The following is a 14,275-nucleotide window of genomic DNA, read 5'->3' on the forward strand; positions in this document are numbered from 1 at the left end:
ATCTGATGTTTAATTAGGGCAGGACTTGTTTTATTTTTTTGTTGGTTTCTGTGTCATCAGCAGTTTACTCTCCTGCTGTCTGTGCTGTGTTTGTGAGGGACATTTTCTACTCAATCAGCCTGCTCATCAAACTGTTCTCTGATCAAAAACAACTTCATCTCTTGTTCATAATGGAAAAGAATAAACTACTTATAAACTCCCATGATTCACTTGTGCTGGTCCACAGAGGACAGTAATACAGTATATTAATGTGTAAATATTTACTAACCCTGCAGGTATAACGTGAACTACTTGAAACGCAGAGAAAGGATGAGTGTTACATTCAAAATTAGGAAATGCATGATTAAAATGAATTCTGTGAATAAGCTTGTGAGAGCTGACCAGAAAACTGCCTGACACGGTAGCGAACTGCCGAGTCGGTTGAGGTCAAAGTGAGCGTCAAGAAAACAATCAACAGATTAATCGATGATGAAGACAGTCAGTTTCGGCCCTGAGGCGGCGCCCATGCCAACTGTGCCACATTTTTCCTTCCACTGTGGACATGTTTGAGGGCAGTACATCGTACAGTGGATAATTTTACAACTTGAGAACTGTGAAACTTCATTACAAAAGGCAAAAAGTGAACATATTGGTCTGTGGAGCATATACGGAAGGATCTCGGAAACACTGACTGTAAAAGCTGTGGCTAAAAGTGGGTCCATCTTTCAGAATCTGTGTGTGTGTGTGTGTGTGTGTGTGTGAGAGATGCGGGGGTCTCTTCCTCCCTAAGTGTGGAGCCCAGTTGGTGTGTGCCTCCACAGGGCGCCTGGCATACAGCCTGGCTCTTCCAATGTAGGCGAGGGTGTGTGGGTGTTATTGCCCCACTCTGCAGGATCTCAGGATCTCTACCCCAGTGCCCCCCTCACCACCTCCAACTCCACCTTCGTCTTACTCAAAAGCACACACACACTCGCTCACCCTTTTCTCCTGCTCCATCACTGACACTACATATTGTCTACCACCCACCGGTGTTAACCTGTCGACAGTCAGACGCTGCCAAAAAAACAAAGTTTACGAAGGCACAGCTGTCTCCTGCCTGTGTGTGACTCTCTTTGTGTGTTTCATAGAAAGAAAAACAATCCAAGTTATCAAGGAGTGCGAAGTATGAATATTCTGTATGTTTCCACGCATATGTTGTGGTGGTATTTTTATGTGTGTGTATGGTTTGCTATTGCATGTTCTCTGGAGGTTTAGCAGAGTAGGAATCTGGCTGCCAAAAGTGGATTGGCTGGGAAGTTGGCACCTAACTTCTCTCTTCTCCCAACTGAACCACGATAATCACTCTTGGCATTTAGTGAGTTTTATTTTCTGCTTTGACACTTACTGGGTTGATGAATCCTCCTGATATTTAAAAATCTCCTGAGTTCAGTTCTACATGAGGTCACTTTTGGAGTGACTGTCGAGCCGCTTGACCACGTTTTTGTGTTTCATTTTCAGAGACAATTCTTTTTTAGGAGAAAGTGTGTGTTTGGGAATGAATTTATTAGTTCTGAGCACTAAATTTGGTACATGTATTTTTGGCATTTGTGTACAATGTTTTATTGTAAAGAGGACCAGTATGGAGACGCAGAGACGAGGAGTGGAATGAGTCCTCGCTGCGGCTGGTCTTTTGGTGTTTCAGTGTGAGGTTGGGTGTCTGGTACTGATCGTAACCCACTCGGGCAAAACTTGACCACCTGCCACAGATTATATTCTTATCATATCTGTTTTCGCTTTAACAAATAAGGAAAGACGTTCACATCGCAGCCACGTCTTTCAGTCTGCAGATCTCTTTTTTGTGTGTGTTGTGTGTGCATACTCATGTACACATGGGTACATCGGCGTCTTTACTCACACACACACGTACTGTTCTCATACTGAACAGCACGCACGTTTTCGTTATTTTCAGTTTGTCTGTGTGCATACGTTGGGTATATGTTAGTTGGTCCCTGCAGGCCCTGAGCGCTCAGTGGGGCACCCTGCCGCTCCGCTCGGGGTTTAAGGTGTACATGTTAACAAGCTGGTGCAAGTGGGTTCAATATCCAGCGCCCCGCCCCTCCCCACAGCCTCTCCATCGGCCTGCAATCTGTGCTGCGAAGAGCGGCAACAGCGCACCACGCACAAAACATTTGGAAAATCAGCTTGATTTATTTTTACATGGGCAAGCTGATTGCCAAACTACACAGGGGTTTTAGCACACAATGTTTTGCTTCACCACTTAATTATTTATTTCACCATGTCTGTGTTGCTGTTGCTTTTTTTTTGCCTGGAAATGAAGGGATAGAATGGATGGAGCAGGTGAGTTAAGGAAGATGAAAAGTCACTTACTGTAAGTGATTAATTTTAAAAGGTTATATGTGTTTCAGTGAGCAGCCAAGAAATAACATTACATTTTGCTTTATTAAGACAAATGTATGTTATACATGAGGAGAGCGCAAATTTTTCGGTGCTTATTCTGAGGAGATACGAGCAAAATAATAACTCTATTAGCCTGATAGGTTAAAATGATGATTTGTTTAAGTAACATCTTGATAAAATTCTGACAAAAGCATTGAGGAAATGAGATAAGAGAAGAGCGTGTAAGATGTTAGTGAGAATCACTGAAGAAACGATCGGAGGCTAAATATCTGGAATGATTATGAAGTTTAAGATAAGATAAGATAAGATAAGATAATCTTTTATTAGTCCCATAACTGGGAAATTACAATATTACAGCAGCAAACAGGATATAGAGGGTGCAAAGCATGCAGGGATAAGAGAAGGATGAACATTAAAAAAGAATAAATAGTCAGGAAACAAGTAGCTGCAGCAAAAAGTCCCTCAAGTTATGATTAGTGGATGGATTAATTAATTTAATATTATACAGATTTGTTTCAGGGACTAAGTATGTAGTTATTAGGCACACCTCCTTCTCATTTAGTTAGTGTGAACTAACTCTTACGTAGCAATAATAAGAGAATAAGATCTAATTATGTTGTCCGCATCAACATGACAGCAGAGCGAGACGCAGTCGGAGCGAGTGTACACTGCAGTACGCCTCACTGTATTTTTTTTTTTTTTGGCTGTAAATCATAATTTCTTTTCTCGGAAAAACTGAAGAATTATTTCTGTTTATGTATAGAAACATTTTTTGATCTCTTAGTAGCCAGAGAGACTGTGAGAAGTCCGGTTCCTGCCGGGGGAAGTTTGCTGTCCTCTGCTGCTGTTTGTTCAGATATAAGATTTGAATCCACTGTTCCTCAGCTGTAACCGTCCACTCCCCTGCCCTCTCTTCATCTCCCCCCTCTCTCTGCCCGTCCTCTTTTCTTCCCTCCTTCTTCTTCTTCGTATCTCTTTTCACTTTCCTTTTTGCCCTTCTCTTTTTTCCAACTTAACTCGTCTCTTCCTCCTCCTCCCCTCTGCATTCTGCACCAAACACCACACAACCTTTTCTCACCTCACAGCTGTTCGCAGGCTGTTTCACCAATTATCACTATGCATGTACACACTGAGGTCACACACACACACACATGGCAGACCAACATAACACCAACGTTTGCTTAACCACACACAGTGACAGCAGTGTGTGTTTGTCAGCCTTGGGTGTGTGTATGCATCTACTGTATGGGTGTGTGAGTGTTACGTGAGCACACAGCTCACTGTGCAGCTCTTTATGGAGAGCAGCAACATATACGCAGATGTGCCTGTAGATCCACAGGCTTCACTGGGCCATATGGCCTCCATGAAGAAAGATGGTGCATGCGTCTGGAGGAGAGCAGAGGAGGGAGGGAGGGATGGAGCGAAGGATGGAGGAGGGATGGAGGGCCATGTGTGGTATGAGCTGTGCAAGCAGTTGTTGAAGTATGTATGCCTGTGGATGTGTGTGTGTGTGTGTGTGTTTGCACCAGAGGCTCCAGGAGATTGGTTAATGGAACAAATGGTCGCGGCGGGCCGGGGAAGAACGAACAGGCTTGCTGCTACCGCGGGCGGACAGCGAGCCCCGGGCGAGGGCTGCTTCATCTGGGCTCCTGCCACACACACACACACACACACACACACACACACACACACACCCTCTGTCAAACCCACTTCTCTCGTCACCCCCCCACCCCCGAACACACAGTGTGCTGCCATGCCCCAGAAGCAAAAGGACGCTCCTTGCAAAAACTTTTCATTTGCAAATTAAGTTGGCAGAGGCTGTGCAGAAGAAACAGGACAGCTTTCATTTGTTTCATCTGTGTGTGTGTGTGTGTGTGTGTGTGTGTGTGTGATCTGAGAGATACAGAGAAATGGAGAGATGATGTGGGGAGATCGGGGATAAGGACAAAAGAGAAGGGCCAGTGTGAGGTGCAGCGTTTTCAGACTCACACTTCGTTAAACATCTCATTCCTGATTCACTGCTGTCGCCACATTTCACAGCTATGTGTTTATAAATACATTTCTCTCTTCATATGTTACATATTTTTTTTAAAAGATCAGACATTTTAATTTTTCACAAACAGCAGCTCCTTCAATTTTTTTCCTCAAAGAAAAGTAGAATGTCATAGAAATGACAGGAAAAGAGGTTAAAAAATTAGATGTTACATTTTTAAAAAGTTATAATTAATTGATTACATAAAAAATGTATACAGTTGACTTGTGTACGTGGATTATTTAGGAAACATGAATAGTTTTCCGATATGAACTACTATCTCATCTGTCTCGTTGTTCTGGTTTCTCTGTCACGCTCCTGTTCTCACCTCTGGATGGCGCTCTCAGCGTCCTGCCTTCTCCTTCATCCTCCTCTGCGTCTCATCGTTTCTATCTCTGCCTTGCCCAGCTGGCTTGGTTTGCCGGGAGCGACTGCAGGGCGGCCTGCTGAAAGAGCATTGTCAAACGGTGGCTTTACAGCTCTATCACACACACACACAGGCGCACACACACACAGGCGCACAGATTTGCAGCTCAGATGTCGGGCTGTAGCCAGAGGCTTGCAAGCTGGAGCGTTAACTGTGCAAAGCGTCACATCTAAAGCCCCAGTCAGTGACACTCGCTAACACTACTTCATAAAACTACAACTAGCAAACTAGTGCAGAAACACCTGTCCCTTCTTTAGAAAATGTTAAAAGTAACAACGGCAGATACGCTTTAATGCCGGGAAAGCAGACAGTCAAACACGCGACTTAAAAAGAGTCAGCAGGCCTCACGGCAGCAAACACTTTGACATTGAATAGCTGATGCGCCAGCCCGCAGCAGCACTGAAACCTCTGTTAATGCAGCGACGAAATGAAAGCACGACTTCTGTGCTCCACTCCGGAGCCGTCTGAAGTCTGTCGGTGTGTTTGTATTTCTGACGTGCCGCTACAAGTCTGTCTTACTGTTAACTCTTTGCCGGGGACATTTTATTTTTCACTTTCTGATACGGCGCGAGTTCAGTTTGAATTTGGTATTATGCATTTGGCACATGAAATGAAATAAAAGAGTTAAGCCGGTTCTTACCAAAACCTGTGGCATTATTGACTGTTGTCATCCAGCAATCAATTGGCTTCATGTCTGATCTGGTTTATAAAGTAGCACTTGTCAGTTTTATCATCCAGTGCAGACTTTTGAAATCGCTGTGCACACACACACTCACACACACACTGATGTTTATTGTTGTCTAACTGATCTTTCAGATCACTTCATGCTGATTTTCAATTCAATTAAAAAAAATAAATTAATTAAAAGGCAGCAACACAAAATGTAGCAAATGGGTGAATACTTTATAAAGCACTGTGGTCTCTTAGAGAGCTGTATTCTGTAAAGGCTAAAAAAGATAAAGATATGTCCTACTAATTATTTCTTCACAAAATAAAACTGTCATTAAATTAACTTCACTCACATCAATCAGTAAATTTCAGCCATCAGCTCTATAGATTATATTATTTATACTATTTACTACATAGCCCCTTTCAAAATAAATGTGAAAAAGCGTTTCACAATAAAAGTATTTAGCACCAGACATCAAACAGGCGGTTTCTTGCAGAACATTGACTAATGAGTTTATTCTGAATTTGGGGGAAAAAAAAAAAATCTTAAAAAAAAGGTAAATCATGAAACATTAAATATTTAGAAGTGTACTGAGTCTTATTTCAAATTTAGGGGACAAGTCGGCCTCTCTGCGTTAATGTTAGGCTGAGCTCTGGGACACTCTGTGATGTGATTGGCATCTGACAGACAAGACCGATAACATCTAAAGCTTTTCCCCCTCCTCACCGCTGTGTTCGGCACTGTCGGCTCTGCCACAGGCTGCATCACAGATGAAATTTAAAACTGATCCATCAGTTGAATGATTGATTATCTCCGTGGTGGGTTCGCCTCCTGTGATGCAGCCCTGGGAGGCCACTCGACCCCACCTCAGTAGTCCTACGTTTGTCTCAGCACCAGCATGTTTTTCCATGAATTTAATCATTTATTGATTTTGAATGTGGAATCCTTTTAAAAGAAATATTTGAGCCTTAACAGATTTAATTTGTAATCTGCTCATATGATAATGATATTATAGTGTTTGACTAGATTTTTATCCTGTCGACCGTTTAGGAGGAGGATTTTGCGTTTTGATTTTTTTTTTTTCTCTTGAGGAAAAAAAAAATCTAGAAATGAAATGAAAACACATTTTTTAAAAAATACACATAATAAAATGAATTAGTTAAATGTATGTATTGCATCTGTATTTGTGTGTATTCAGACATTTAGACGTCGATCTCGTGTGTGTTGTAGCTGCTGTACCAGGAACTGAGGGGGTCGATTTACTTCACAGGAAAAAATAAAAATCACGTAGGATCCTTTTTAAACAAGATGCCGACATGTAAAATTAGCCGTTCGTCTACAGAGTGAAGTACGCGTTTGAATGTTTGGATGTGACAGCACAGGAACATTAAAGAAAGTGAGCTGAGTGAAGGAACACGTGTCGGCCTCATCCTGATCAAAACACACAGCGTCACCGATCGTGTTCCCATGTCAAGTGTGCATGTTAGCAAGAGCAACAACTGGCATGACAGGTTGGTGGAGGGGAGAGAGGCATGGCCTTCAGGCACACACACATTCTTGAGTGCAGTTGTGTTGTAGCCAAGATTTAGCTAGAGCGCTGGGGTGTGAGGGTGGTGATGGTGGGCCTGGGATTGGGCGAAATATGGTTTTGTGTGTGTGTGTGTGTGTGTGTGTGTGTGTGTGTGTGTGTGTGGCAGCTGCAGCCTTCATGCCCCTGGCAGTGTTGCTGTAACCAGGCAAGCCAAGGCCGTCTGCCTGCATTCTTCACCCCCTAGGCCCCCTGCCTGCTACACACACACACACACACACACACACACACACACACACACAGTCAAATGTTGAGATTTTTCATTGTCTTTCAGGGTTACAGTTGACTTTTAGACTTTTTGCTGTTTGTGCGCGTGTGTGTGTGCGAGTTGTCTCCTTACAGGGGAACAGTTGAAACAGCTTCTCTTTAATTACAGCTCATATTCCTCTTCACACTCATATTTCTCTTCGCTTCATTTTCCCGCAATTATGGAAAAAAAATATCCACGCTTAATCTTCGAGCGTCCCTCAGTATGATCCGTGCTGAGTGGTTATTTTTGGAAGGACGTCATTTTGATAATGTATGCACTGTCCAATAAATATTTTCTTTAAGTGACACGCTCCACTAGCTGATTTGTTTAGTAATAAAAACGCACACATTCGTATGGGGCTGTTGAATGACAGGCCTGAACGTCTTTTCCAGATCTTTTTTTTTTTCTATTACCGTCTCTCTGTTTCTCTAACGTGACGCTGGCACTTTCCCTTTGGACCGTGCCTTTAGGACATACGCTCCCACCTGTAAATAAATATGCAAACACAGACAAACACACACACAACGGAGTTTAGACACTAGCTGTGGGCTACGACTGATGTATACCACAGAGAGGTAACTGTGTCTGCGTGCGTGTTGTAATTAATCTCCTTAGTAGCCGCAGTCAATAGAGAGTGCGGCAGAACGAGGTGCAGATTGTGAGCAGAGTTTGATTATCGGGCCGTCAGGGGAAATTACTGCAAACTGCCTCCCAGCAAAACTTGCTTTTATTATGTCTGCTGGAGAGCAAAACACACACTTTCTACCACGACTGCTCTGGTAGCTGTTTCAGGTAATTTTGAGGAGGAGGAAAAATTGAATTATTTCAGTGCAGGTGTGTGTGTGTGTGTGTGTCAGTAAGCTGTAGAATCCAGCAGGTGGTGTCCTTTCACCGGGTCAGTGGGGAAGGTCTCCTTTCCTTAACCCCCCCCCTCCAATCAGCTGTCAGCCAAGCCAGCGGCAGCAGGCAGCAGGGGGGTGACGGCTGGATTCTTCAGCCTCTTTGTTACTCCGTCCCTCCTCCACTCTGTCCTGCACCTTCGCCCGACACCACAAACTGTCAGCCCTCATTTTTCACTGACTGCAGATCCTCTTCACCCAAGCATCCATTTGTCTGTCTCGCCGTCAGTCCGTCCATGAACCCATCCGAGCCTCTTTCCTTCCTTCCTTCCTTCCTTCCTTCCTTCCTCATCAGTTGCAGGCAGCGGGGAGAGGGAAGCCGTCCTGCAGTGTGAGTGTGTGAGTGTGGGCTGCTGAAGGGCAGTGCCCGAGCATTAAGCTGTATTAAGCCCTAATTAATGAGTGTGCCAGTCGATAGAGGCCAGTTATTGGATTTGCTGCTTTAGCTGCTGGAAGGAGCACTGCCTTTATCACACACACACACACACACACACACACACATCCCTCCTGTGAGGCAGGGTATGCAAGGTGAGACAAGGGGTGGATTAGAGACTGTGTGTGCATGTGTGTGTGGTTGTATAAGAAGGCCAGAGGTGTGTGTGGTTGTTTCTGTTGGTGCCAGAGTTAAAGCTTTACTTACTGCATTACATAAACCTTCGGCTTACAACCTGCAGCTGCTTTAAACATCTCAGGCCACGACCTGACCGAGTGATTTACTGGCTTCCTGTTCGGCTCGCTTACTGTCAGACTCCTACGTGTGAAAGCCTGCTGGCGTTTTTCGGCGGGTTTGGACTCGAAGTGGAGAAATTTGTCCCATTCACAGATATTTTTTTGTTTTTTGTACAGTGGATGCTGTTTCTCCTAAATGACTGTTTTCTGCCCTCCTCAGTTTCTCTCTGGGAATGGAAAATCAGCATTGCCAGTAAAAACCATGAAGGCTGCTATGTGACACACAAATTAAAATCACATTTTTAAGTGCACTTTGCTCAGCTCTGAATCTGTTAGCATGTCGTGAATGATGCACCCTGTGAAATGAGTTGTATTATGTTTTGGGTTTTTTTTTTCTGAGAGCCTGGTGGAGCTTTGTTGAGTCTGAGAAAATAATTCATGTTGTAGAAATGTGGAGGTTGAAGTATGAAGAAGATGTGAACAGACAGGGGCAGACCCTGTTCAGGGCACAGCATTAGACACATTAAAGACTCAGTCAGATTTTGCTTCTTTATGGAAGCGACATATTATACTTAATTTGACTTGAAATGTTGGCAATTAAAGGGTCAGTTCAACCAAATTTAAAAAAAAAAAGATCTCACTTACCTCTAGTGGAATCTGATAACTTGGTTTTATTGGCTCAGGTTTGGGATGAGGTATCTGCTCTGTGAATTAAACAGCTCAACAGGGACACTGTTTCTGGAAGGAGATGTTTCTGGTGAATTTAAGTGTAAATTTTAAATGCTGTAATCACCACAACTGAAACACCTTTCCTGTATTGAGGTGGCAACAGCAACATTTGGCCAACTGAAACCCAAACTACTTCGTACTTCTAGAGGTAATTGAGAAAATGTAATTTTTGTTTTGTTTGACGTTGTTACCTTATCAGGATGTCTTCTGTTGGCAAGTCTGCATCAATAAGTGAATAAATCCTCTCTGTAACTTCGCATCTACCTCTGCTAGCCAACCAAGCGTGAAACTCTTCTTGGCAAACAATGTTGATGCATCTTCAGCTTTACAAGCCTGGAGTGGATCTCAGAGCTGGCCAGTCATCACCACAGAATCTATAAACGAGACGGCTGTATCTTCTCTTTCTGTAGAGGATTGTTTCGAAGCGGTCAGTGCATCTTACACGTACCAAGATCAGAAGTTGTGATTGGATAAGGACTGGCATTTTCTCAGCATGACTCAGATTAGTTTGGTGTGGAGTTAAAGGCCTTCAGTCGGCACTTTCTCAACACTTCCCTCATCAAACATTTACAGCCTCAGAACAACAGGCTCTGTTTCTGACCTTTAGGTTCACCACTGAGCGTGTGTGTGTGTGTGTGTGTAGCTGCTCGCTCCTGCACTTTGTGGCACATCGGTTGTGTCTGTATCTTGTGTTTTCACTCACCACAGCGGGGCTTTGTGTGTGTGTGTGTGTGTGTGTATTGCTGTGTGACGTGGCGGTGGCCTGCTGTGTCGTGCTGTGCGATGGCGTGGGAGGAGGAGAGGAGAGGGGGTGGCTGGTCAGGACAGCTTAGCCAGCCGGCTGTAGGGATGCCAGGCGGGGCCCGCAGCCTCCAGGACTGGACACAGCCTCCAGGTCTGAAATTTTATCCACCCAGCAGGCCTTCGCTTGGGATGGAGAAGACAGGAAAGGAGAGAGGGCGGCTGGAGGAAGGCGGGTTATTGTTGGGCGTAAGGGCTGATGGTGAATGTTGATGATGATGGAGGAGTTCCTGATGAAGAAGAACCTGTGGGAGCGGGATTAAACCCTTCACTGGAAAACAAGACGGCGCGGGGCAGAGTGAGGACAATGTGGGGTTGGGGGGGAGGAGGAGCAGGGGGGGGGGGAGGAGGAGCAGGGAGCAGATTGTGGAGGAGAGTTGGGATGTTGGCCTCCCCCGTCTGTCACACACAGGCAGCCCTGCCACTGCCAACATGACCAGCAGGGCAAGGGCATCTGTCTCACCCCCCAGCTACCTCTCTCTGTCTCCCTCTGCCCCGAGCCACTACTCTCTTCATCCCCCTCCTCCCCCCCCCCCCCCCCCTCCTCTTCTTTATCACGCGCATTATTCCTGTCTCACCTGTCACCTTCTGAACCTGTTGAAACTGCAGTAGATAAAGTGAAAGATGATGACTCTCAAGAATTTCATGTCGTGGTTCTCAGAGGGTTTTGGCTCCTAAAGTGCAGTTAAGCCGAACAGTAATGTCTCAGACTAACATGGCTTCATATCTGGAAGCAACAACCAATGAAGATGTCTTACCTGCAAAACACATCTCTTGCTTTTTTGAAAGATCATTTGTCCTGGCTCAGTGTATGTGAATCTTCACGCTCTTGCTCTACCTCCATCTTATGTTCATTGGTCTAAATTGATGCGGAAGTCTTTCATGTTTTCTCCTAAAGCTTCTCCTCAGACTCCTAGTGTTCCCTTCTGGGTCTGATCCCCAGTTTCTTACTGTGTTGTAATGTGTTTGTGAGACATTAGTGGAAGAAGCACTCAGGTCGTGTACTCTGCTAAAATTTCTACATTTTTGAGGTATTGTATTGCTAAGGAAATATTTTACTTTATACTTCAGTGCATTTATCTGGCGGTTATAGTTACTTGTTGTCTCCTTGGACTTCCTTAAAGGTGCCCTGTTTCTTGTAAACAAACAAGTTTTGTTTACATTTATTGTTGCTCATCAAAACACATGGTGTGTGTCCCTGACGTCTTCTTCCTCTTTGCAAATCTGAGGTTTTTTTTAACATTTTAAATCCTGAATTGTCATCTGCGTACCATCTTCTTCCCCGCTTTTGTTTGCACATTTCTGCGTTTCTTGCCACATTACCGCCCCCTGTTGGCCAGTAGAGTCAAGTGAAACCGAATGCAGGATGCATATGGCATCAACAGCAAAACGTGAAACAAAAATAATTAAATTGATTATAATTAATTGATTAAATAAAATTCACTTGAATCTAGTAAGTCTGTGTAAAACAGTATAGAGAAGAGGATAATATTCTGTACCTTTTGAGATGTTGTGGATGTTTTGTTTAGCATTTTCCTCAATATTTTGCTGACGTTAACTCAGAAACAGCATGCAGGTCAGTCAACATAAATCAGCTGCAACAATTTTAGTGAACCGATTAGTCGATCGACAGAAACGATCATTTTGGTAACTGAGTAATCATTTTAGTCAGGTTTTTAGAACATCTGAACATCGCTAAACTGAATATCTTAATACCTTTAGTCCGGCTGTTGTTTGGATGTCATCATGGCCTGAGGTTTTTTATGTACTGGAAAACATCTTATAAACAAAGCAATTTATTGAAAAAAAATATCCAAAGATTAAGCAATAGTGGAAATGATTTTCAGTTGCAGCCCCACTTGGATCCGTTCATTAGGATCAGTATAGTCTGATGGACTCAGTACATCACTATTTTTCAGCTATGAAAACGAACTCCGCAGTCACATTCATGCGAGCAGCGTTGATTACTTGATCAACACAAAGTCCAGTGATATTAAAAGCTCTTTGTGGATCCAGCTCTCTCTCTCAATATTTACAACATTTGGTTTTATATTAGCCAGGAGGATACGTTCCTCTCACACAGTTTCAGTCAATATTGTGTGTGTGTGTGTGTGTTTTGCAGACTGCAGCAGTTGGACCGTCACTGTCAGAGCAGCGCCCAGCAGGTGTGTGAGCTGCTGGCCAAACAGAACCAGCTGATGCAGGAGAGAAACACACTCACTGAGGAGATGCAGAACCTACACATAGAGGTACACACACACACACACACACACTTCATACTCACAGCAGAGTGTGTGACTCACTGCTCTGTTACTAAATGAATTTGTGCCGGCGTCTTTTCTCTCCAGGTTGCACGTTATAGTTGTCAGTTTACTAGGATAAAATCAGTACGAAGACGTTTGTCCCCCGCGTGACTAATGGATTCTGGATTTGCTTTGAAACATGTTGTCTGTTGTCTGCTGTGATTCATTAGCACAGACATTACGTGTGTTAAGAGGTTGTATTGTGTGTGTGTGTGTGTGTGTGTGACTTTCTAGCTCCCGAACGCGAGACGAGTCGACGCTCTGTCCACATGAGCCCGTCCTGCCTGTGTCCTCCTCTTTGTCTGTTTGGATGTGGACATTTTCTCTGTCAGACAAGAACAAGTCCAACTGTTATTTATGTTGTTTTTGTTTTTTTACAGAAAATGACATGCAGGCAGACAGATGTGTTCAAATCTTTTGTATTAAGGTGCATACGAATGTTTTGCGATGAGAACTTTTTATATTTCACATTTGGTATTAGACTGTTACTGCGTTTAGAGATACGACGATGTTTTTTTTTTAAACATTTAAGCAAGCTGAAAGAAAAAATGGCATTTTTAGTCACAAAAGCAAACAAGTCGCCACCACCGCAGCAGATTGACATAGTGCTTTATTGAAGCTGTCTGTAAGAAGGAAAATAATGTGCATCCCTATCATATACATTTTATGTGTAAAAATACTAAGGATGTACAGTGTAAAAAACAGCTTCATGTTGATGGTAATTTGTTGTTTTCACATCCTCGTGGCCTCACTGGCCAGCAGCACTGCATCCTGACAGCATGAGGGACAGGAAAAAGGCTGTTTGATCGATCTGCTGAGTTTCCTGACACTGTCTCAAGAGTCAACATCGACTGAGCTGACTTCAGTGCTACAGTGCTTCAGGGAAACACGGCCCAACCCGCGAACAGCTGGCGGCCGTCCAGAGATGTCTCACACAGCTGTAAAGCTACAGTATATGGACATGGACGTGAAATTAAAACTCAGTTAAGACTCTGTAATATTTGTACATGTTTGCTGTTGTTTTTTTGTTTGTTTGCTGTTTATAAATAAATGCATCTCATGCTTGTTCACGTTTAATAATAATGATAGTAGACTAGAACCAGAGAGAGAAGAGAGGGGAGGAATTCTGTCGCAGACATGAGGTCAAATACTTTCAGAAATCCTTCCAAAACACTGGAGCCATTTTCTTATTATCTGCATTTAACGCCAGGCTGAGCGTGGCTTGTGATTTTTGGCTGATGCCAGCCATTCATTAACAACGGGGCGAGATATCAATACAGAGCAGCCGAGGCCTTTGAAAGGATTTTACATATTATTCAAATACTACTGGAGTCAGATCTGTTGTGTGATAGATGTACAGTACAAACAGCAGCAGCTTTAAAAGTGATCACTGTCAGTGCAGCGTCACATATCCCACATACTGTCGATTCACACCAGGCGAGGGCACCAGTAAAGCTGTGAGGAGGCCTAAGCTGAACTTCTAGTTAAAGAACCTCTGTTTGGTGAAAACAAACTGTGACAAAGATAAATT

At 43.6% G+C, this 14,275-nt stretch overlaps 2 protein-coding genes across 8 annotated transcripts in view; one reads left to right on the plus strand and one right to left on the minus strand.

Moving 5' to 3' along the window:
- sdccag8 (SHH signaling and ciliogenesis regulator sdccag8) overlaps positions 1 to 13,810 on the plus strand; it is a 41,841-nt gene extending 28,031 nt beyond the window's left edge. For 2 of the 5 annotated variants that reach the window (XM_046402455.1, XM_046402456.1), the window contains 2 exons: positions 12,564 to 12,690; positions 13,125 to 13,810. In XM_046402455.1, the coding sequence (XP_046258411.1) occupies positions 12,564 to 12,690; positions 13,125 to 13,361 (364 nt within the window). In that variant the 3' untranslated portion in view covers positions 13,362 to 13,810. Of the gene's footprint in view, positions 1 to 12,563; positions 12,691 to 12,978 lie in introns of all 5 variants that reach the window. The other 3 variants (XM_046402457.1, XM_046402460.1, XM_046402459.1) reach the window with 2 other exon arrangements.
- The window catches only part of akt3a (v-akt murine thymoma viral oncogene homolog 3a), a 51,770-nt gene continuing 50,440 nt past the window's right edge, over positions 12,946 to 14,275 (minus strand). For all 3 annotated transcript variants that reach the window (XR_006844558.1, XR_006844555.1, XR_006844551.1), the window contains one exon: positions 12,946 to 13,069. The gene's annotated coding sequence lies outside the window, so the exon portion shown is untranslated. The remainder of the gene's footprint in view (positions 13,070 to 14,275) is intronic.

This window comes from Scatophagus argus, chromosome 10 (genome assembly GCF_020382885.2).
Source record: "Scatophagus argus isolate fScaArg1 chromosome 10, fScaArg1.pri, whole genome shotgun sequence".
Classification (NCBI taxonomy): domain Eukaryota; kingdom Metazoa; phylum Chordata; class Actinopteri; family Scatophagidae; genus Scatophagus; species Scatophagus argus.